Source organism: Triturus cristatus, chromosome 1_1, assembly GCF_964204655.1.
Source record: "Triturus cristatus chromosome 1_1, aTriCri1.1, whole genome shotgun sequence".
Classification (NCBI taxonomy): domain Eukaryota; kingdom Metazoa; phylum Chordata; class Amphibia; order Caudata; family Salamandridae; genus Triturus; species Triturus cristatus.
The window spans coordinates 104,327,985-104,352,290 of record NC_140579.1 but is presented as its reverse complement, the minus strand read 5'-3'; the positions used below and the strand labels follow the sequence as shown (position 1 = coordinate 104,352,290).

At 43.3% G+C, this 24,306-nt stretch overlaps 1 protein-coding gene across 2 annotated transcripts; it reads right to left on the bottom strand.

Moving 5' to 3' along the window:
* Window positions 1-176: 176 nt before the first annotated feature.
* Window positions 177-23,543, bottom strand: RPS5 (ribosomal protein S5). Of its 2 annotated transcripts, none has more exons than XM_085609354.1 (6): window positions 23,385-23,543; window positions 15,453-15,558; window positions 14,980-15,189; window positions 9,877-10,005; window positions 9,503-9,601; window positions 177-294 (listed from the first exon to the last, which is right to left on the bottom strand). In XM_085609354.1, exons 1-6 carry the CDS (start codon window positions 23,405-23,407, stop codon window positions 226-228), a joined length of 636 nt encoding a protein of 211 aa, XP_085465480.1. In that variant the 5' UTR covers window positions 23,408-23,543; the 3' UTR covers window positions 177-225. The 2 variants fall into 2 exon arrangements, with proteins under 2 accessions (XP_085465480.1, XP_085465512.1); XM_085609386.1 differs by lacking the exon at window positions 23,385-23,543 and adding an exon at window positions 23,201-23,286.
* Window positions 23,544-24,306: the final 763 nt, after the last annotated feature.

The following is a 24,306-nucleotide window of genomic DNA, read 5'->3' as shown; positions in this document are numbered from 1 at the left end:
ACCGATGCCAACTTCTGCAAAAATAGTAAGATTCCGCCAGGATTACTGCAGGATTTTGTCATACGGGGCAGGAGCTATGCCGAGATGCGTCTAGCTGGCCATGCTGTCAGGCCACGCCCCCCTTACTGTGTCTTGGTTATGAATGTTTACAGGGTAAATATTTAAAGAACAGACAATTATATTTTCTCATTCATTTTATTATAATACTTTTACAAAACGAGCAGATTAGCGGTTGGACTTGGCCACACGTTCCAGCTCATCTTTTTTCTTAATGGCGTAGGAGTTGGAAGAACCCTGAAATAGAAAAGGGAAGGTTACAAAATGGATTGCACATACTGGTACATCATACAGGAGATAATACAGAAAATCAATTCCCACAAGATGAAGGTTCTGATGTACGGTAACAAAATCTCCCCCCGGTGGCCATCAGAGCTGTGACCAACACCCACAGACCAAGCTAGAAACCTGGAAATCCTCCTAGATGGCAAACTCTCCAAGTCAACGCAGTGAGTACCTCCTGCTGCCACATCCTACGTGAAAACTCCAAGTGGCTACCGAAGAACACCAGAAGGACCGCCACCTAAGCACTAATCACAAGCTGGCTCAATTACCGCAATGCACTACACTGGAACATCCAAGCTACTCCTACAAAAACTCCAGGCCCTTCAGAATGGCGCCGCAAGACTCATGTTGGACCTACCACACACATCACAGAGCAAGTCTAGGAACTCCACAGACATACCGTTGCTAAATACACAATTCAAGCTACTTACTCAAACAAAGCCCTAAACAATATTGGATCAACATACCTTATGCGCTAAGAGACCTGCCGGTGATTACACGCTCTATAAATACCAGTTAACATAACTGCCTCATTCACTTCCAGCCAACCAGATACCTACGCTCTTACCTCGCTTTTGCTCACACCCCTTACATTCACAGAACAAGCATGCGCAATGCAATAGGTCTCACATTTGTTAAAGTTAGGGCTGTTGGCGTTGAAAATGGTTTTACTTTTTATTTGCCGTGGTTATTATATTGGCATAGCACTACTGCCAATGGTATAAAAAAAGTCATTTTCAACACCAACAGCTCTAATTTTAAAAAATGAGATACAGATTGCATTAGAAATACAATCGGTCTTGCATTTGTTTGAGTTATTGGCATAAATGCCAATGTTTTTTTTACCTTGCCATGTTGCAGGACCATATGTGCCCCAAAAAGTCCCATGGGTCCTCTTTTGGTCACATATGGTACAGCACCCTGCAAGAGATATGGTGAATGCACCCTACCCATAATGCATTGCATGCTAGACAGTATCACAAGTAAATTCAAAAAGCTATGTCCATATATACAATTAGTAGCTTTGAAATGTGACAAAATAATTAGATTAATTCCAGATTAGGTTGTACTGTGTGTGGAGCTGACGAAGGGACATTTGCAGGTGGTCTCAAAAGCGAGATGTGCTGGTGAGTAAAGTAACCACTGCCAGCCATGCTTAGGAGCAAGGTGGTACTACGGAGGGGCTACTAAGCCTATTAACCAATGAAAGGCTACCATTTGCAAAGGACAGGAGCCAATTAAAAAGATGGGCGGAAAGTGGGCAGAACATTATGCCCATGTCCTGAATACAACAGGTCTCGAAGAGATAGCACAAGCGCTGCTAAGGAGAGTCCTAAACAAAAAACAAAAAAACAGGATTTTGCTTCTTCTACATTGCACCCAAAACATGGAACCTCCCCCCAGCACATTAGGGCCTCATCCTCACATCTTGAGTTCCGCAAGAAGCTGAAGACTTGGCTCTTCGAATAACTTTGCAGGTTCATTTGCCCTCTCACCTGCTCAAGCGCTCGAATACCCCCACGGGTGAATAATGCATTTCACAAGTCTAACACCTGCTCTGTACCAGGAAACTCTCGCTGGAGATAGTGCGCTTAATATACAAAACGTACAAAGACCACAAGTAATACAACTGCTGTAGGACAAATGACAGGTGTAAACTTCAGCCTGGGCAAGACTGGATCTGTGACTGTCAAGTAACATCACTAACTCACTGACCTAGCTTACTGAAAGCAAAATTCTTTCCACTCACTGGGAGAACGGGAAAAATACAAAATTAACTTAGGGAGAGAAAGATGGGAGAAGTAGTGACTGAGGTCATTAGAGCAGAAAACTGCTTTATGACGGGAGGTTGCTACTTAACAGATCATGGTTAAGTAAATGTGCATCCAATAGTCCCTCGGTATGGATAATATAATTCATTATGCGCAGGTCCAAGCAGATGCTACTTTAAGCCAACCATTTGTGATACAGGTGAAAACTCTGTACACTTCACCCACATTTTTCAGCTCAGCCACCTAAATAGAATGCTTTTCTACCACACTTACCTTCACTACTTCAAGAAATAGGGAAGTCTCTGTATGAATCTGGAAAAAGCTAGCAGATAGAAACTTCTTCTCAGACTAAAAGCTCAAAGAGAAAAGTTTATCCTTCTCTAAAAAGGCCTCAACGGTAACACCTCCCACCCCCCACATATCAGATAGTCAAAATGCACTACGAGTCCTTATGCAAACTAAGGCAACCATGGGGAGGAACTCAAGGAAATGTGTCAAATTCAGTAATAAGTTGGGGTAATGCATTTCCCCATTTATTTATTAAGGACACATTGGATGTTAACTTTACCCGTGAAACAATATAGAACTCAAGTTCTGTGGCCAGTTTTCCTTTAACCATACGTACTTTTATTACGTGGAGGAAAAGTACTGATATGTATTGCACCTATGTATTAAAATGGAACAAATTGCTTTCAGCAGTAGCAAACACGCAATACAGGCTCTTTTTGGTAAAGAAAACCAAGAAAGCACAATAAAACCAGGCTCCTACCAGTTTGATCAGAAAATAACTTAGTTGTCTCTATTCTTAGATTTGAAGGTGTCAGTTGAAGAAATAAAACACTCCCAAAATTCATTCACTAAGGAGCTAAACTAATTTAAGTCTGAGAATAAAACATGCAAACCAATTAGCAATGTCAGAGGGTGATATGAAATCTGCAAGAAGATGTGCATTCGTCGGAATGATTAAAAGATTAACTTTCTCACAATACATCACTCCAAGCATTCCTTACGTAAACCTCACACCCAGCACTCAATGAACAGAGCTGGCCAGAGATGTAGTATCAGTTTCTACGGGTGAGTAAAAACGCATCGACAAGAAATAATGTACACAGCAACAGTATCGTAGCATATTAACACACTGGAAGGTTTGGGTGGAATATAAAGCAAGTATGGGAGAAGATGGGAAGCAGAGGATAGCATACAGATTTCAAGCAGTGTATTAGGAGTACAGATAACATGAAGTTAAAAATCATCTGGCTTGGGGACGGTATTAGGGCCAGAGTGCCTGGAGAGATTTTACAGAATCCTTGTAGGGAATACAGACCTTTATATTGAGGAATAAAATATAGAGGACCTGCCAGCCTGGGGTTACAGGAGTCAAGTTTGCCAAGTATAAGCAAGGAGATCACAGTTCTGGTTGTGTTGAGAAAGATTGTTGACTTGCTTTAAAATTATAGGTAGGGAACACGGGTGCAGTGGCATCTTCGTAACATTAAAAGGAGGTGGACCACAGAGATGGACTAATTGATTTGACTCCACCGATATTATTGAGATTCTCCTGCAAAGATAGTATGGGGTGAGTTCCTAATTTGTATAATGGTCTTTTTCAAAGTTAATAAGATCCCAAGTAACCATTATCTATGGTACTATATATGTTCCTGAAATCAGGACACAATTTACCAATACTAGCAGTTTCACAACTTTGATTGTGATGGAATGTAGAATGCACTGAACCAAATTAATTAGTTTAGGTCCACACACGTCAAGATTGAATTTAATTGAATTTATTATTCACTTTTAAATTTATGGTTGTTCTCGTGGATAAAGTCACTTTTTTAACGGAGTCCTGAGGAAGGTGTTAAGAATTCTAAGATACACCGAAACGCGTCGACACATGGACAAATAATGCATGGTTTTAAAAGTTGGTGTACTGTAAAGAATATATACGAAAATAGGGTAGTATGGTCACTAATGTTTGAACTATAGCACTGCTTGGAAAAAGAATAATATTTGATGTAAATGACTTATCGTGCTGCATTTGTAAATGTGTTTATTTTAAAATTGTTAAGCGCTTATGAAAAAGTGTGATTACAGACTGTGTATAGATTATAACAAAGGCTTTTAATAGAATGTATTTTAAATTAAGTGCCTTGAAACTGACCCTTTGGTCTGTAATGTTTGGAATAAAGCAAAACTTTATCAAAATAAAATGTGTTCTGACACTTAATGTTTAGAAAAGAAAAAAAATTCTGGTTCTGTGCAAACTATTAGAGATATTTGAAATAGAAGTGGATTTTGACACAGAAGGGAATTTCATTTTTTGCTCAGTCATGCTAATTTTGCCTCAACGACAACTTTAATAAAATGGATGTCTAACCCTGCACATTCGCTTATTATTCCTCTAGTACATGGTCAAGTGAAGTCATGTTTATTTCCATTGACTACGCTCTTACTGTTCACAAAGAAAACATTTCCAACATGGGCTCAGTAACGTTGAAACCACTCAAGCTCTTTCCCGCTAGCTCACTGAACTGTATTCGTTCACAGTACATAGCTGTTCCTTTTGTTTCTAGTTTGTCCTGCCATCTTAAGATGACATTAACATAGAAGGGCTGAATCAATATTCATATAACGGAGAGTGCTTAAATGTAAGGAAATATGACATTTAATAAAACGGTGCTCCGATTTCTAGAAATTGGTTATCCTTTTGCTCACACCATGATGAATTTGCAGTTAACATTTTCTACAATAACGCTCAAATTTGGGGATGAGCCACAGACCTTTCCGATGCTGCTAGGGATGCTAATTTTGCTCCTCATTTGGGCGATAGAATTTTTCTTTTTTGCCTATTCTGTATTCTTCTATTGCCAAGAGCCTTCATGGCAATGCCTATACATCTTAATTAAATTTGTTTTAATTCTGCCCTAAAACTCAGTTGAGTCGGCACTCACTTAACTATTGTGTGTAGTGCCTTTTCTTTTAATACCCTGCTTCAAGAGATAAAGATTTAACATCGTCCCTGACCCATCCACCCGTGGGCATGCTATTGAGGTATTTTTGGGGTCCAAGAATTTAGGGCTTCGCTCACTAGCACTTGTATTATAATAGTCCAAGTGTAAACCTACTTTAAAAACATCATGAGGCAACAGATCGTTAGCTTTCAAATCCTCACTCACAATAAAGTTTCTAATCCTCCGACACTGGGTTGAACACCATATTCTAGAGTGAGAAACTGTCACATCCTCAGATCTATTGATACGTCCAGTATTTCCAAGCAAAGGGATTATTCAGACCGAAAAATAGAACTGAAAAAGCCTGGTGGCTTCAAACTTGCTGTCTTAGAAATGAAATGTAAAGGAAGTTATCAGCTTTCAAAGCACAATCTTGTGCAACAATGGCAAATACAGCACCCAAGGGTGGAACTGTGCACAATGTTGAATACATAGAAGCAGATCGTACAGAGCAGAGTGAAAAGCACCAGATAAATACATATAAAGAAAACAGCCAAATGAATGGAATTGTTCTAACAAACAAGTCCTCAAAAACTCCATAATGCATCACTATTACTGGAAAAATGTAGTCTGGTCAAAACGGAAGGGTAAAGTTGTTCTTCCAAAAGTCTTCTTTGTAAGAGCCTGTTGCTTAGGAGAAAACTATATGGGCAATTAACATATCAAGGATTCATATTAGGCATTGCAGGACTTCGGAGTTCATACATTAGCTTAAAGTGTACTAGTGTATAAACATTAGCTGTGAACTACAATATTGACACCTACACAAGTTCAGACTAGTCACAAGTTACTTAATGCTTTCGGAATTTGCTCTATGATGTAGATAGTTACTGACCTGAAGCAATATCGAAGCCATTACATTAAAACCACCTAACTACTCTTGGTTGCTGGTCGGAGCAGATATTTAATCAAGAAAATGTAAAGTAAAAACTGCAGCTGGTCTGGAATACTTGGATTCACCGTTATTGCCATTTGCTGCCGTTAAAGGAGATTAAGCAGTGTTTGAGGACTATTGTTCTACATAATGTGAGGGTTTCACTGTTGTACTGATTCAAAAGAAACCAGAACCAGAGTATAGTGATGAATCTCTTAAAAAAAAAAGTCAATTTATAGACATCTACACTGCACCTTTGGTAATCACATCATACATAAGATGGTGACTTCCTCAAATTATTTTGACATCCCACGGGGTGACGATGAGCTTCTGGTCACCATGGATGTGGTCTTTATACCTCTGCATGGACCATGACATGGGTATTAAATGCACTCAACAGTTTTTGTATACTACACAGGCGAATCTATAGTTCTAGAGTGATATATTAGAACTGCCAGAGTTTGTGCTCAGAAACATTTTTTCTTTTATGAAAACACTATACCAACAAGAGAACTGTGGATGGGTTCACGATTCACACCACCGTAAGTTCTCTTTCAGGGTAACATTGAAAGAACTCTCCTCACGCCCAGACTTAAAAATGTAAACATTAGTTACCATTACGGTTGAGGTTTATTGATGTATTTAACTGGAAGAGAGACCATGCTTCCCTGAGTATCGCAAAAAAACTCAACAGAATGAATATTGAATTTACTACTGAAATCAGTAATTACAACATTACTTTTCTAGACATTTATCTGAAACGCAACATCATTAAATCGTGTTCTGCACGCTACCTCCTCGCATTCTAGGCATGAAATAAATAGTCTCTTTGCGGAATTTTAGTGGTCTTAGACTGGAGTTCTGATGCAGATTTTGAGAAGGCTGACAATGGAAACATTTTTTTACAGAGGCTCACGAAAATGATGAAAGCACACAATACAAATTCTTTGAAATCCAGAGATAATTTAATACAATAACCAGAAGAAACTGAATCAGATTATTTTTTTAAAATAAGGATTTGTCATAAATTTCATGAGTCTAATGTTCAACATTTTCAGCAGATACAGAAACTGTACACAATTTTTTAACAAAATTTATCACCAGGAAACCAGCTATTATCTTTAGGAAAGGCATCACACTGAAGAACTCATTACACCCAAATGAGACTGAAATGTACTGTATAACTTCAAAAGTACTACTTTGATTTATGTGGAAGAATTCTACAAACGTTACAATTGTATGTGCCTTGCCTATATTTTGGATAAAGAGCATTCCCGTCTGGGGTCTACTAAGAACAGGAGTATGAAATTATGGATTATGAAAACCAATACAGCCTACTTTATCTATATCGCCAATTGTGCATATTAAAAAAAAATCTGTGAGCTCCACAGAAAGACCAGTGAAAACATCTGAGCCTTCAAAAAATGTTTAAAGTATCAAATGACACTACAGAAATCTGATTGTAAATTCAGAACAATTTAGGATGGCGAAATAATGTAACCAACTTTCTATACTTCTGTTTAGAACACTTCCCGCATGTTTCCACATGCTGTACTTATCACTTCTGATTTATTTTCCATCTGTAAGAAGCATCTAGAAGTCCATTTTTAACCACTATAAACTAGAAAACCCTCTTAGCACCATTTTCCTAATATTTGATTTTGTAGATAAAGCTTTACATGTTTTGTTAAATGGCCTTGAACGCGTCGCTACCAATGTACTGTCCACCAAAGCCTTTTTTTAACGTATTTACAGACCTAACCTTTGACAGGTATTGAATCAACATATACTCCATAGAACTATATCAGCCTTAACTTTCTTTTGTCTGTGTTTGAGTCACATTTACTTGTATCATTTTCCACCATATGGCCACTACTGACATTTTCATGCCGGATGGCAATATTCTCTATCATGAGATTACTGTAGCTGTGCTTTAACTAGTTCATACCTCAATCCTTCCACAAGGATCAGGCTGCGATTCTTTTAACCTGTGTATGACTGCTCACTGTAGTTACTATAAATCTATTTTACACTCTGCTTCTTGCATCGATTTCCTACAATCGGGTTATCCTCCCCAGTCTCACTTCATTCTTGGTTTTATTCCATTTTCTTTCCCTTCACAGCACACCTGATTTCATGGTTTTACAATTAATATTGATTGTGGTAACTCTCCTGGTCAAATTTGGATGTTATAGATTTAACTAATTTATCAATCCATTCAATGTCCTTTCAAATGTTTTCTCTTTATGTAACTTTATCATGGATGCATTAACAAACTAATATAGCTTACTCAAGTTTTTCACTAATGCCTCTATTTTTGTCTCTCCTAGCCAATCCCCTCTACCCAACTCATTTTGGGTCCATTCTCTTATTTGTGATAGCCTTAAATATTCAGTGTTATTGTTAATATTCAGTGTTATTGTTTAATAATGTAACCCCTGATTAAGCAACACTATGAAGCCGTGGAACATTTTAATTGTGTTACCTACTAATTTAAACAATTTAATTAAAAAGTGAAGACCTGCAAGATCTCAGTTCTAAATTTCAATAAGCTTAAAAATGGAACAAATCGTGGTAGCCAAGTAGCATAACATCGCCGAATAGATTCCGCACTAGAATCAATCAGGGGTTTGTTAGGCGCGCTACTCACCCGTGAGGGACTCAAGGCGCGGGGGGGGGGGGGGGGGGGGGGGGGGGGTGTGTGTTCCTTTTGAGTACGTGGAAGTTGATTCCGTCGTTGAGTTATTTGGGCCCGGTGTTGTGCAGGCATTTGTAGGTGTGGGTGAGGATCTTGAATGGGATTCTTTTCTCCACGGGGAGCCAGTGGAGCGTTCGAATGTGTTGGCTGATGTGTTTGTTTCGGGGATGCCGAGGACGAGTAGGGCGGAGGTATTCTGTATAGTTTGGAGTTTTCCGAGTAGGGACTTGTTCATGCCGGCGTATAGTGTGTTTCCATAGCCCAGTCTGCTGGTGATGAGTGCATGGGCGACTGTCTTCCTTGACTCCAGGGGGATCCATTTGAAGGTCTTGCAGAGGATGTGGAGGATGCAGAATACACCATCTGGCTATACACCTAATGTACACATGGGCCTTTGTACAAAAGGCTTTGCACAGTGCACATTACTACGACTAACATAACACTGCTACGACTATTGCAAACCTAGTGCTAGAGAAACAAGGCAGCTAAAACTGCTTTATGCTCAAGATTCTCAAACAAGCACATTTGGGGGGCAATAGGAGTGAATATTGATAACATTTTACACCCTCAATTGAATGTGGCTTAACGGCTAGAGTGGTCTACCTCGGAAATGAGTGAGTCTCAGCAGGGACACTCAACACCCTGCTTCCTGGGCAAATCACAATCTATCCGCGGCTAACAGAACAAATTACCACAGCAGTCTAACGCAAATGGTGCTCATGTAAAGCGCGCTGATTGATACATTTGGGTCTGGTTTCCAAAAACTCTAGAGTTCCAGACAATGCCACAAAACCAAATGGCTCACCTTAGCAGCATTGATCAGTTCATCAGCCACACACTCTGCAATGGTTTTAATGTTTCGGAAAGCAGCTTCACGAGCCCCTGTGCACAGGAGCCATATTGCCTGCAAAGAGTAATGGGAGAGTCACATCAGAACTCAGATCAGACAGCAGGAAACGCTTGGAGAGGAGGATGGGGACTGTCTCACACTTTGAGACAGGGATGCATCTTGAACACACCCAGGATTCATCGAACAGAATGTCTGCTTTAAGTGTTCAGCCCCATTATAATCCACAGGATACACAAGTGTCTCAGCAACATTGTTAACACATTTGGAAGAACATTAAGATGGCATACAAATGTGAAAATTGCAGCAAACTGGGGGAAAACATTGTGTACCTGATTGACACGACGTAGGGGTGACACATCCACAGCCTGTCTCCTCACAGTACCAGCACGGCCAATACGTGTGGAATCTTCCCGGGGGCCACTGTTGATGATAGCATTCACGAGGACCTGGAGAGGGTTCTGCAGAACAAAACAAAAAAAAACAACAAAAAAAAGAATTATTGGGTCTTTAATACAATACAGGCCCCCAAACTACATGCAACGACCTGAGGCCATGCCATGGGGGTGGTTATTTTTGTCATTACACAAAGCACGCTCCAGTTAAAATTGTACATTTGATGACTGGCTGGACACATTTCCAGGTTGGGTGAATATCAGTCAGTCAGTAGCTTTATTTCGATTGTTACAGCATAAAAGCGACAGATAAAAAAAGCACAATCGTTTAAAATTTTGTATCTAAAAACAAGGAAAACAAATACAGGTTTTTATGCAAAAAAGGAAAAGCGAGTTAACAAATAAACAATTAAAAGTCATCAATTAAACAGTGATTAACAGCCGTTTTACCCTGATTGACCTAACCCATGACAGAAATTTCGAGAGGCTAAAAACATACAAGGCATCTGATGTTAAAATTCGAAGTGCCACAGATGAATGACTAGTGCCCAAGGCCCTACACACGGGCTTAAGCCACGTTTGCCTTGGGCTAACATAGGCCGGGCACGCAAAAAGAAAATGTTCAATTGTCTCTTTGGGAGTGAGGAGGGACAAGATGCAACTGTCTGGTAGGGCGGTTTCCAGCAAGATGTTTGGGCACGCACAGGGAGGGACCCCACTCTAAATCTAAAATAAAGGGCCCGATCATATGGCTTCCAGACCAAATCCAGGTAGAGCTCCAAACAGGGTGAGTCCTTATGCACTAAAAATTCTTCTGTGAGCCTACCATGAGAAGGATCCGTGAAATTCTGCTTCTAACCCAATTCCAATATAAGGTTTTCAAGGCTGCTTTCGGAGGGGAAGACCTGTTTACCCAAGCTTCACTAAGGCCTAGTTTGCCAAGCATAGACTTGACATCAGTAAGCCATCTGATCTTACACCAGCCTACCATCGACATCACCTCTGCTAGGCCTTTAGCATACTTGGCGAGTTCGGGGACGCGCCATAGCCTAGCCCATAAAAGCAGTGGACGCAGTTTTGCTACGTCACTAATTTGCTGGCAACCAAGGTCCAAAAAAAGGGGTAGCGTGGGTGTACTCTGCGGGAGAGACATAATACATTTTAAAAACTTATTCTCAGACTTAGTTAGGACGCTGATGTTAGAGGTACCCCAAAGTTCAGCGCCATACAAAGCGGAACTAACTCCTTTTGCCCTGTAGATATCCAGAACAGGGGCAATGGGCTTGGTTGAAGAGGATCTCTGCTCTCTAGCAAGTGCCCCTATAACCCTTTTATGGTTAAGAGACATTTTTAATAAATGAGGGGTCCACTGCATGGAATCTGTAATACGGATCCCTAGATAGTCAAAAACAGTGAGGGGTTTCACTAAGAACAGGGGGTCGGCCTAATTTTTTTGGGGGGTTTAATACCAGGTACTTAGTTTTATTTGTATTTATTACTAGGCCCCGTTGGTCACAGAAGGTCTGAAAGTTGTTTAAAAGTCTCTGTAGACCCGCCGAGCTTATTGAGATTAGAAGTGTATCATCGGCAAAGAGAAGGGTGGGAATTCTCTCCCCTGCCAATGATGGTGCGTCCAAGGTTGTTTGTGTAGATGGTCCACAACCCCATTCACATAAAGTGAAAAAAGGGTTGGAGCCAGGACACAGCCCTGACGCACCCCTTTTGCCACTGGGATCCTGCTAGTTTTCTGGCCATCGGTACCCCCCAACGTACCTGCGCATAATTGCCATCATGCAGGCGCACTAAGATGGAAAGGATGTTTAGTGGAATCCCCATTTCAGCTAACACGCCCCATAACTGTTCTCTGGGCACAAGGTCGAAGGCAGTCTTCAGGTCGATAAATGCCAAATAAAGACTGCCTCCGCCTATCACTACCACCTTCCAATATAGTAGTAAGAGCCTGAAGGCCTGCTCTATCGTGCCCGTTCCAGCCCTGAAACTAGCCTGATAGTCCGACAGAATCTCTTCGTCCTTGATCCATTGGAGGATTCTTTCTAGGAGCACCTTTCCCACAAACTTCTGGGTTGAATCCAATAAACTTATCGGTCGGTAGTTTGCAGGGTCGTCCCTCCGGCCTTTCTTAAAGATAGGGACAACCTCTGCCCCCCTTCCAAGAGTCGGGAATGGCTGCTCCTTTGTCGATTGCACTAATCAGAAGATGAATAAGCTTCCCCCACCTCTGCAGGTTTGAACGCAGCAGATCCCCCGGAACTCCGTCGGGTCCCGCTGCTTTCTGTGGCACAATACACCTAATTGCGTGTTCTACTTCTTTAATTGTAAATGGGGAAACCATTTCATTTCTTGTGGGTACTAAGGGTCTGTAGGATGCGGGGGTGGCAAATGCCTCTTGAAGATTCGAATACAAGTTAGTGAAATGTTCGAACCAGGCCTGACCAGTTATGTTGCACGTTATAAGGTTACTATCGGGTCTGTTCCTTTCCCTAAAAGTATTCCAAAAACGGGCTGCATCCCGCCCAGTGCTAGCTTCTCTTAAAGTTTGCCAGTATTCATCTTCCCATTCTTTTTTTGCAATCCCAATCACTCGTTTGTATTCTGCTCTAGCCTGCAGCACAAGGGGCTGCGATTTTGTCAGTTTGAATAAAGCACGCCTTCAATTCTCTGCATTTTGACGTATACCACCCCTGCTTATCTTTTGACCTGGGGTGGCCATCCGGCCTACCTACACGTACTTGCGCCTTGAAAAGATTACCAATCGAATTGATGGTCTCCTGGAACATCAGCGTAATCCTGGGTATAGCAGAATGATCTAAGGAGATTGTTGCCAACTCACTTAGTGTAGCTTCCAAAAAATTGATCTATGGCCTGTAATTTTGGTGAGTCAGAGGCTACTTTCCGCCATTTGAGACGCCTACCTTAATTAGACAGTGACATCCGATGTTGACCTTTTGGCTGGTGATAAGGTTGGGGTACTATGATTTAACCATAGGTGCCTTAGGAAAAGCGAAAGGAAATTATGATCGCTATCTATGGTAGGTACTACAGCCATATCCACAACAGACTGCCAAAGGTCAAAATCATGCAAGATGTAGTCGATCCGGGAAGAATGGTTAGCCCTGTTGTATGTATGACTGCCCAATGGGTCAGAGGTGGTTCTTCCATTAACGGCTCGCAGGCCGTGCTCCTGGGTCATAGAATTTAACTGGATCGCCCTCTGTCCATCTCTTTATCGGCTCAACAGATCATGCTGGGATACCCCTCCTCACATCATCCTCTACCACACCCAGAATATCTTCTGCGGCAAGTGGTTCGAACGTGCAATTCAAGTCTCCTGCAACCATAACTTGGGCATCCTCACCACACTCATCTAAGACTTTCTCCAGTAATACTATAGTGGGGGAAAAAGAGCTACCTCTAGTACCTCTGGCATACACATTCAGAATCTCTAGGTGCCCCCTAAATCCTGGGCCTTTCAGTGAGATTCTAAGGATGTCCATTGAGCCACTAAACTTCTGAGTAATACTACACCCCAAAGAGATATCCACCCAGATGAGGAGTCCCCCCGAAGGCCGGCCCCTCCCAGATGGTGACTGAAGGGCAGGCAGATAATGTGGAATATCCAACTTTGTAAACAGGTTCAAGGCTCCAAGTTTCCTGGAAGATGCAGATACAGTGCTGTTCTACCTGTGAGTGCCATTCGGGGAGGTCCAGATTCCTACAAATGCCCGCTATATTCCAACACAACACCCATCATCGGTCCATTGCCATCGGACCCTCCCTGTACATGTGCAGAATTCTTTATACAAGAAGCACTAGTGTCGTCTGAATTCACAACCTCCGCTACCACTATTGGATTGCTTAGTGTGGATCGATTAGGAGAATGGATGGCCACTGGAGAGTACAATCCCTGATCGGGTATCAGCGTCTTAGGGGTGTTACCACAGTCAGCCAATCCCTCCACTTCCACGCAGGCAGGTATAGAATACCCTAAGGGCTCTGACTGTCAATCACAATCGCTCATACCCGAGAGGGCATTAAATCTATTTGACACATCCAAGGGGGTCAGTGGGCCTGTTATACCTCTCCATCTAGGACCACAATGACTCTGTGGAATATTATGCCACCCAACAGATCTGTTAGGAGCCAAGGGGTACAATACACGGGGCACAGGCCAGTTGCTTCGGGGTGCGGGATGATGACTAGGTCTATCACAAGCTAAGATCCCAGGATTTGCTGGGGGACCTACCAGGGGTCTTGGATAGAAATACGTTAGGTCGTAGGGAGTGATAAAATTACTTTCACTCCCCAGGAACCAGTTTAATATATGCCTAACAACTCCCTGCTCTCTGAAGTTAACAATAATAATATCCCCCTGTAGGTCCTTAACCCTGCGACCTAGCCACGGGAGGCGCCGAACATGCAAGATCTCGCCATCGATATTACAGGGGAGAGGTCTATTCAGGGCCAACCAATGCATAACGTTGTGCTTTAGCTGGAAGAAACCCTCTCTTGTACCTTCTGCTAGCGTGGGAACTCCGGTTAGGACTACCACATATGGTACTGATTCAGGGGGTAGCTCAACTGTACGCCCATTATACTCTGTGGTCACTGCTTGTGCATTACATGCCCCTCTATCGCTATCAGGTTTTGGGTGGAGAATACTGTGCCCCCCACAGCTACTCTATCGTCATTCTGTGCAGGCTGCTCAATAGTTTTAGGCGGAGCCTTCTGCTCAACACTAATGGCGGATTTAGTGGTTTTATTTGCCTCTGCTGCGAGTAGTACTAATAGCAGCAAGTACTGTGGGAGCTGGAGAGGGCAGTACCGATTTCTCAAAAGTTTTTAACAACCCAGTAGACAAATCCTGTTCTGGGTAAACTCCCAGCCAGACTCGCCTTTCAGAGCCAATAGCATATCTTGCACAAGGGAAGCCTTCATCTCCAGTGACAAACACTCAGAGCACAAGCACGATGCCATGGTGGAGGTCCTGTGTTACCTGTACCATCCCATTCTTGGTCTTACCTCTCCTGTCAGGAGGTGGATGATCTCGAAGGCATGCTTTACGATGCGCACCGTCATCAGTTTCTTGCCATTGTTACGACCATGCATCATCATTGAGTCAGTGAGACGCTCCACGATTGGACACTGGGCCTTGCGGAAACGCTTGGCTGCATAGCGACCAGAGCTGTGGGGCAGGTACTTGGCATACTTCTCCTTGACAGCAATGTAATCCTGAAAAAAAAACATAAATTACATTTCATCGTGAGTTGAACACTGTATTCGCCTTATAACAGTCACTGTACCACCCAAACGCTAAGATGAGAGTGAATCCCTCAAGCGACATGCATGCATGCAGAACAATGGCTATCGGCGTATGGAGCAGTGAGCTGTGAAGAGAGCTGATCAATGGGTACAGTCCAAATATACGACAAATCAGTAATAACAGTACAAAGGTGAGATAAGTCCAGAGGGACCCAGTCTAACAAATGTATTACCTGTAAGGAGATGTCGTTGATCTGAACATCTTCTGTGCTCCATTTCCCAAAGAGCTTAATTTCGGGGGTCTCAGCACCAGCCGGTGCTGCCTCCCATTCGGTCATGCTGCAAAGTCAAATACACAAGTCACTTAAAAGCGCAAACAGCATTACACTGTAAGCTAATAAAAATATCAATCGTAGGAATCTCTCGGGGGTTTAGAAGTAGTGATTTGAAGGCAAGTTGGCTGAAGTTTAGCCCATATGGGTGCTGAGAATATATGGAGGCACATCCATTATCAGAACGCAGAGCTGCTTCTCAAAAAAAGAAGAGGCTTTACGTGGTACGCCCAGAAATAGAAACCGTAGACATGACACACAAGTAGAGTAGGATATTTATGTGGAAAAAAATAGCTAGGCTAAAGACTGGTCTTGGAGATTCACCAGTGCCCATCAAGACCATGTAGAGGCACAACACCAGACAAGGGTAGCTATGACTGCTACCCAAGATACTTTATTCCAAACATAAGGAGATCCAGAATATCAATGTACACGACTGGGTCTGATCAGAGCTTCTACATAAATAAAAAAAGCTTCCCACGCAGAGCACACAAACACTACCTGGCAGGTAAGCAACAAATCGGACAGTAGGACACAAGTAGCAGAGGTTAGCTACACAAATGCAACCAGACAAGAAGGCTGTAATGTTAGATGCAGAACAAAATCCAACCATGCAATCAAATCACCTACACAGCTAAGGATTCATGCCGCACTACTATTTAAATTCTTTACAATAATCCGATCATTGCCAGTCTAAGAATTGCCTGTCCAACAACCCAAATCAAAGAATGTGACAAATGAGAAGCAACAAATTAATCAAGTCCACTTTCCAAAGTCTCCACAATCAGTACATATTTCCAGCCGATATCACTTTAAAAAGATTCTTTAATCTTCACAAAAGGGAGAGCCCTGACAGATTACATTTGGCAGACAGTTCGCACTAGCGGTCGTAGTGTGGTGTTTTTAATGTATTCTGTGCGCTTACTTGAACAGCATATAGGTGTAGTTAAGTCTAGGGTTCCTTGAAAAGTGGGGTAAAGGTTAGTCTAGCTGAGTCCTATGGGACGTAACGACAAGGATGCCGCATGCCAATTTAATGACAGCATACTGAATGTTTGTTTCCAGGAGGCGGGTGCACTAACATGGAATCTGAGGGTCCCTAATCCGGTACATGGATAACTAAAAAAAACAAGCATTGGCATAGCCAATAGGTCTCGCCTTTGGGACCTTATAAGTGTTTAGCCATGCAACAGTTGATGTTGTTGCACCAAGGATATTCTTCTGGATAACTAAACACTTATAAAGACCCAAAGGCGAGACCTATTGGCTATGCCAAAGCTTGTTGAGAAAGGTAGTGCCCAACCAAAAGGCGTTAATACCTTATCACTGGGCAAATATAAGTAATATACAGGTTTATAAGTATAACATGTACATTTAATACTTTGTTTTTTTTGCAAAAATGGATGCACTGGACGTTCACCGAATACTGCTTCACTTTTAGAGAATGTTAATTGTAGGAAAATGTAGATTTGTGCACAGTTCTTCACAACACGTTTGGAAGATTTAAGGACTTATAACAAATGATTTAATGGATATTATTTAGGGTCATTGGTAAATGTTTTCCCCTAAATGGTTGTGGCATTTGGCATGTGGGCCGTGAACTTATATGTGTCGGCAGAAAAAACATCGGAACACAAACTGGATTAAAATGCGCCAATTAAAACCAACCACCACCATTTAACTCCAGCAACCAGCCCTGTGATTAATCATGAATTGCCCAGAATTAGCTTTATAACAGTTCTTATGTCTAAATTCCAACAGGCTACCAGTTGAGTCAAGAAGACACTTGAAACTTGTGAAGTTGCATATTAGCCTGGACATTTCCTGCTGTTTATCGCAATGTAAATAGAGTAAATCACAGGTACTATTTTCAGCGTCTGTTTATTAGAAAAGGCCCAGCCATTGCTCTAACAGCTCTCTTCGTATGTGCCAGAAATGTCTGCGTGGATAAACCGCAATAGTAATGCTGACACATGTAAACACGGTTATAAGTTATCAAAGGGCTGATATGATGATAAACCCTCAGGTGTCAGTGTTAGTTGGTATTTCCTCAAGTGCGATTGATCCGTGATTTGTAAGAAAGGATTTCATCACCTCAAGCACGACTTAAGATGGTAAAAATTAGAACAAAAAAGGCAATGGCTATGGAATGATCGCAAATTCTTCCAAAATTAGCAGCCTGGGAATATGGAGTGTTAATACGTGTCTGTCATCGCCTCCTTTTTTTCCACGTAATTGAACAATGCATATTTGGATAATTTGTAACCATTACCCATGTCGCAGGATGCCAGATGGTGGGAAGCTAGAACAAGCATTTGCAGTGCAATAGGTCTCGCATTTGCAAGATTTAAGCTATTGGCATTGTAACTGTGAATACCTTTTATTTATCTGTTATAATTAACAAATAAATAAAAGCCATTGTCATTTACAATGCCAATAGCTCATCTCCTGTAAATGCAAGACCTACTTCCTTTGAAAGAAGCGCCGCTATTCCCCTGGGCTGCTTGAAAAGTGAAAGTGCACATGGCACTGCATGTTGCAGGAAAGCATGTCATGCCTGCAGCAGGAGAAACGCATCAAAGAAACTATTTCTTACAGACTAAATAAGATATATTGTGTAACAACAGAAGTAAAAGGGCCAGTCCTCATGGGAGGTTACGAATGAAGACAAGGCTGTACTAAGGAGGGACTAACAAGCCTATTAAGAATCAGAAGGCAGTATTTACAAACGACAATTACATAATTCAATGAAAAATATGGGCGGAGAGTAGGCGGAGCTTCAAGTCCATACTATTACGGCATGTGTGTGGGGTATCCAGTAATATTCACAACCAAATCATGCTGCCCTTAAAATACGTTTCAGGCAATTATGCAGTACAGATGCTACAATTACGTTTCATTTACATACAGCGTAAAATGCGCTGCTTGGCTTGTCTGTTTTGAGGATGGCTTATTACCACACATAATGGCAGAAGAGCACAGGTAGCTTCCAGATTGTAATGCAACACTTGTACGTTCTCTAAACAAGAAAATATCTTGTAGGGATATGTATAAATTAGACCTTTAAAAGACAAGCAGTTGGTGAATGAATAGACAATTCTGTGAGTTGTGGAAATATAATTTGTTTTACAGACAGGAAGCATATCTTTCAGTCTGAAAACAAAACACATGATGAGAAAGGAGAGGCCTGTGCTAACTTGTGTGGCCATTACATTTGTTCCTGGAAGTAGCGTTGGGTAACTTACAGCTTAGCTTGCCTGTTTTCTTCTAACATATGACCGATCTTATGCCATCATTTCAACTCTGCCCCAAAAGACACAGCCTGGCGCACAATACTAAGCTACAGCATTCAATTTGGTGAGTAACAATTCACCGCAGGGCAGGCCTGCTTTGGGGGTGTTATCTGTGAGGTGAAGCCGCTTGAGTCCTTAGGCATATTAAAAAAAACATCCTTATCGGAACGATCTGATTCAATCATCCCTTTCTTGGCTTTTTTTGTGGGGTTGGCCTTAAAAGGCAAGTGCTGAAGCATGTTTGCAATTACAGGGGCCTTTGGGTTCTTAGAGAGGCAGGGTGGCCCTGACACGTCCCCCTCTTCCATTTCACGATGGAGGACAGCAAGAGGCAATTTTGGCTAAGACAAGAGTACCAGTTGACGGATCTAAATATTTGGAAGCACCAATTTTCCTCAGAATAGGAGCTAATGTTCTGGTCCTATAAGTTACCGATCACATAGCAATGAACCACAACAAAAGTTAGCCACCACAGTGCGTAACGAAACTTGAGCAAATGTAAGCTTGCTAGGAGATCCTCACTTCTAGTATGATTTCAGTAGATGTAAATCACAAACTAATCACCCCTAGGGGCCACAAGTCGATGGGGGTCATCAGGGAGATTAAGTGAGATATCACCCAGAGGCACAGGGTGCTGAGCATAGCTTCCGCCGGTAAATGTAAATCCAGTATTTGTAAAACATGAACAGCTACCTGAACGGCATCCCGGCACTGGGGGCCGTCAGGAAGATTAAGCAAGCTATTGCCCAGAGACACATGGTGCTGTGCTGACCGGACGCCAGTGATCAAACCGTGAGCCCCAGATTCCAGCGTCAGACGCCCTGGCACCACACCTCATCTGGTGATCAAACCGTCAGCCCCGTGTTCCGGAGTCAACTGATCTGGCCTCTACAACACGCTCTTCTAGTTGCAAGTAGCCTTCCAGATTTGTCGACGTTCATGCAAGGTTCAGTACTGACACAGTAGGAAGTTCAGACCACAAACCATGAAACTGAACCACCATTGCCAACCACCATCATTTGGCCAAAATCACACAGTGCGGAAGCTGAGACGCCGTGATTAAGCTCAGATTTAATACATGATCAAATGTCTTTAAAGTTAAAAGAATGCATTTCTGTAACATGTAGGCTTATTTCAGAGCTTTCCGAACTAGTGCATTGTGCAGTTCAACTTGCCCAAAATCTCACAGTGCAGAAGCAGAGACGCCGTGATTAAGCTCGGGTTGTGGAGGAGATGAGGGAAGGGGGAGTAAGGGAAGGGAGAAAGCAAAGGGGAGGCGGGGAATAGGGAGAGAGCGAGCGAAGGAAGGGGTGAAGGTTGGCGAGCTATGACAAACAAATATATGATCAAATGTCTTTAAAGTTAAAAGAATGCATTTCTGTAACATGTAGGCGCATTTCAGATCTTTCCGAACTGGCGCATTTGAAGGTGGGGTCATTTGTGATGTGCACAAAAGCGGCTTTGTGAAAAAGAATTTGGCGAGAGTAAAGACGTCAGAAGGGGGGGGGGGTTTAACGGAGAGGTGAGGGAAGAGCTGATGTAAAGGAGGACAAGACCAGCCCGGCTACTCAAGTGGTCCGGACGAGAGCGCCCGCCGCGCGAAAGTTAAAGTACATTTACGGCGAGACGCGGCGGAGCGTGGCGCGCTTGGCGGGGGAGCGGACCCTGTGAAGTACGATGCCGAGGGCGCCAGTGGGCTGAAGCGCTTCCCCAAACGGATTGCATGGCGGCACGATGCACGTGATTGTGCGCGTGCTCGCCATGCAATCCACTTTTGGGAGCACTTTGAAATGCCCCTTACTAGAGTCTCGCATAGCGATTGCATAAACTCAATAGCTAGGTGAGACCTAAAAACAAGCAGGAAGTGGGATAAGGAAGAGGGTAGAGCAGGTCGCCAGGCCCGGTTCTGGCGGGTGGGCCAGGCCCACCCAAACATGAGCCTGGCCCACCCAAACATGAACTGTAGCCCTCGCAGTGATGTCAGGAAGGCCAACAGAAAATGGCCACTGTAATTTAAAATGTTCCTCTGAACGCTATTTTTCTAGGAGCTGCCTGGGCTCTTTCTCACAGGCACCCCCAATCACGCATCTCCTTTTAGAAATGTGGGTTGTGTTCCGCCTACTGGTGCAGGTACAGGGACATGGCGAATAGGAGAAATCCTCTTTGGTACCTGCAATCTGTGCGTACCGTCCTGCTGCGAGCTGGAGAAAAGGAGTTTGTTGATCCTGATTCACCTTTCCAGACCCCTTCAGCTGTTTTTCAGATCCGGCTGTGACAGAGTTTGAACGTAGCTGTGGCTATTCTGTTTTTTTTAATCTGCATAGGCCTAGGTAGATACATACTTCCATTTATGCTTCGGGGATGTGTGTATATTAGTTAATATATTAAAAATCTGTGAGGGCCCAGCAAGACACTTCGTGTATGCCGTGTATATTTAATTTATATCATTGTATCGTTATGACGGATGCAAGACACAACTACTAAAATGTCCAGATAACTCTGGCGATCAATGATCCTGCTGGAGAGCAATATTTTGTATGTTCGTAATTTTTAAATGCAGATACTGTATTTTATGTGGATAGCTCAGTGGGTTACTTGCAGTACAGAAGTTACAATCCTAAAATAGGACAGTGACCTATGAACTGACATCAAAGAGCTGCATACAAACCTGAATGGTATAATTAGAACGTATTGTTTTTGTGTTGCAATATAGTAAGATTTTACCAGTCTTTCATTACTCTAATGTTGCTATAAAGAGTTTATGTCATGTCAGATATACATTTTAATCAGTAAAGCCAACCCCGTAACCACTGAGGTATGCTTTAAATCCTACGTTTGTGCGTCTCCAGACCAAACCCTCTTAAAACATACTGCCCACCAGTATGGATGACGTGATTCCTACACCTTGTAATTCTCATTGGCTTATGTGACATTCCCTATAGGCTGATTTACATACTTGTAGGATTCATTGTCTCTGCATAATGTGTGCATGATGCAAGTACTGTGACACCCTACACTATGAGTAGCTCTATACAACAAATAAATTGAATATGAGAGAGGGGCTAACAGATGAAGAACACTGGGGGTCAATAGGGGGGAGAGGCTATGGAGCGATGAGGGGCACTGGTGGAGGGTGGCAATGAGGGAATCCAAGGAGGAGGTCATGGGAGGGGCTACGGAAAGATGAAGTGCACTGTTGGAGGGTGGTAGTGAGGGAGTCTGAGGAGGAGGTTAATGGGGGAGAGGCTATGGAGCGATGAGGCACACTGGTGGAGCATGGCAATCAGGAAATCCGAGGAGGTCATGGGGGGAGGGGGGATACGGAGAGATGAGGTGCACTGGTGGAGGTTGGTAGTGAGGGAATCTGAGAAGGAGCTCATTGAGGGAAGGGCTACGGAGGGATGAGGGGCACTGGTGGAGGGTGGCAATGAGGGAATCCGAGGAGGAGGTCAATATGGGGAGAGGGTATGGAGCGATAAGGGGCACTGGTGGAGGGTGGTAGTGAGGGAATCCGAGGAGGAGGTCATGGGGGCAGGGTGGGAGATACGGAGAGATGAGGGGCACTACTGGAGGGTGGTAGTTAGGGAGTCTGAGGAGGAGGTCGAGAGGGGCTACAGAGAGATGGAGTGCCCTGTTGGAGCGTGTTAGTAAAGGTATCTACAGAGAAAGGTCAGTGGTGGGGCGCCAATAAATAACTCTCCACATGCTCTGTATACACACGGAAGCAATCCTTGTATCATAGTGACTGTTTTCAAGTAGATATGATGTAATCTATGGCTTGTAGACTACCTCCTGAAGCAACAAATTGGTCCGGTAGTGGCCCACCCAAATGCCCCCTTGGCCCACCCAAACAAAAATTTATGGAGCCGGACAAGCACGTCGCGCTCACTAAGGGGAGAGAGGCACTCAGGCTGGCAAATGGTGAGCAATTTCGCCGCCGCTTTGATGTTCTCAGTGGCAGCACAGCTCACTGAGATCATCAAAGTAGCCACGAAAGTGATCACACAGGCTGACAAATAGTGCGCGCGCCCGGCGCACATGCATTGTACCTGGAGGCCTGAAAAGCCACTAGTTTGCACTTCTAAATCCCGCTTTCAAAAACTCTCGCCAGAGCAGCGCAAAAAAAGCGCCATCTCAGGCGAGACCTAAAGAGGCCCACGCGGTTTCACCACCGTCTCTACGGCGGCTGGGAGACATGCGCTGGTATTGGCTGCCGACCACGTGCGCCGTGACACTTCAAGATTGCCTTGTGCCGGCTGACCCTGGCAGAGGAAGTTCGCGCTTTCGTTACAGGCTCCGCTCCCTTCAAGTTTAACTCAGTGACTTTCGCACGCCTTCCCTCATTCGTACACTTACGCGGGGGGTGGTACGGACGCCATGATTGCGGCATTGGCTGCCGACCACGCGCGCCGTGACACTTCAAGATTGCCTTGTGCAGGCTGACCCTGGCAGAGGAAGTTCGCGCTTTCGTTACAGGCTCCGCTCCCTGTCAAGTTTAACTCAGTGACTTTCGCACGCCTTCCCTCATTCGTACACTTACGCGGGGGGTGGTACGGACTCCATGATTGCGGCAGTGTTGAGGATCCAGGGTGCTGAGGAAGAAAGAGCGTGCCACCGCGGCAGGCGAGGATTCAGGGGCTGATATCCAGGGGCGGGGCTTCCGGGTCACGCCTACCCAAGCATGCGCTGTGAATAACACATAGGCCGTCGCCACCTTAACTATGGGTACTGAGCACGCGCATTGTGCATGGATGAAGTCTACTAGGTTCTCAGAACACAGCAACCCTGAACCGGAAAAGGAAACCTTTTGCGGTTTCTGAGACACTGAATGACTCCTGCGCAGAAACACAGCTTCAGTTCTGAAGCCATCTTTACCGCTGAAGACATCATTTCCATGGCCGATATAGTCACTTTCACCTTTCTCTTTTATATTCTTTCAAATGTCTGGCGCATACCCAGTCTAAAAATACACTTTATGTTATATCACAGTGGAAATGCTCGGGCTCCTACTGATATTGGTCACTGTAGATTTGCCTGCTCTCACAACTGTCCCATTCAAAGATGGCTGGCACTGCCTTTAGTACACAATTGTATTTATTTATTTATTTAATGCATTTTTATATAGCGCAGACTTTACCCGAAGGTGTTAGAGCGCTGTACAATAGAACTAGTTACGTTACTTGAGAGAAATGGTACAAAATAGAAAGTTACAAAAATAAACAGGAGAGGTAGAGTAAAACCATATAGGCAATAACACAATATCAGACAGCAATCAAGGGTGGGGAATGAACAAGAGGATGTTACAAATTTACAATGATGAACTAACTTCCTGGAGGGGTCTGAGAATGAGGGTATTAGTTCTGAAAGTGTCTTTGGAAGAGAAGAGATTTGAGGTCAGCTTTGAAAATCTGGATGGAGGTGGTGGCACGGAGCAATGGCGGAAGCAAGTTCCAGATTCTCAC

Bases quoted from the DNA above. Each gene is read 5' to 3' on its own strand.
- RPS5 (XM_085609354.1), bottom strand. From the start codon at position 23,407: ATGGAGTCCGTACCACCCCCCGC. The intron at 15,559-23,384 runs GTAAGTGTACGA...TTGACTTTGCAG, and splicing joins GAGTCCGTACCACCCCCCGC to CATGACCGAATGGGAGGCAG. The intron at 15,190-15,452 runs GTAATACATTTG...TTTTTTTTTCAG, and splicing joins TCAACGACATCTCCTTACAG to GATTACATTGCTGTCAAGGA.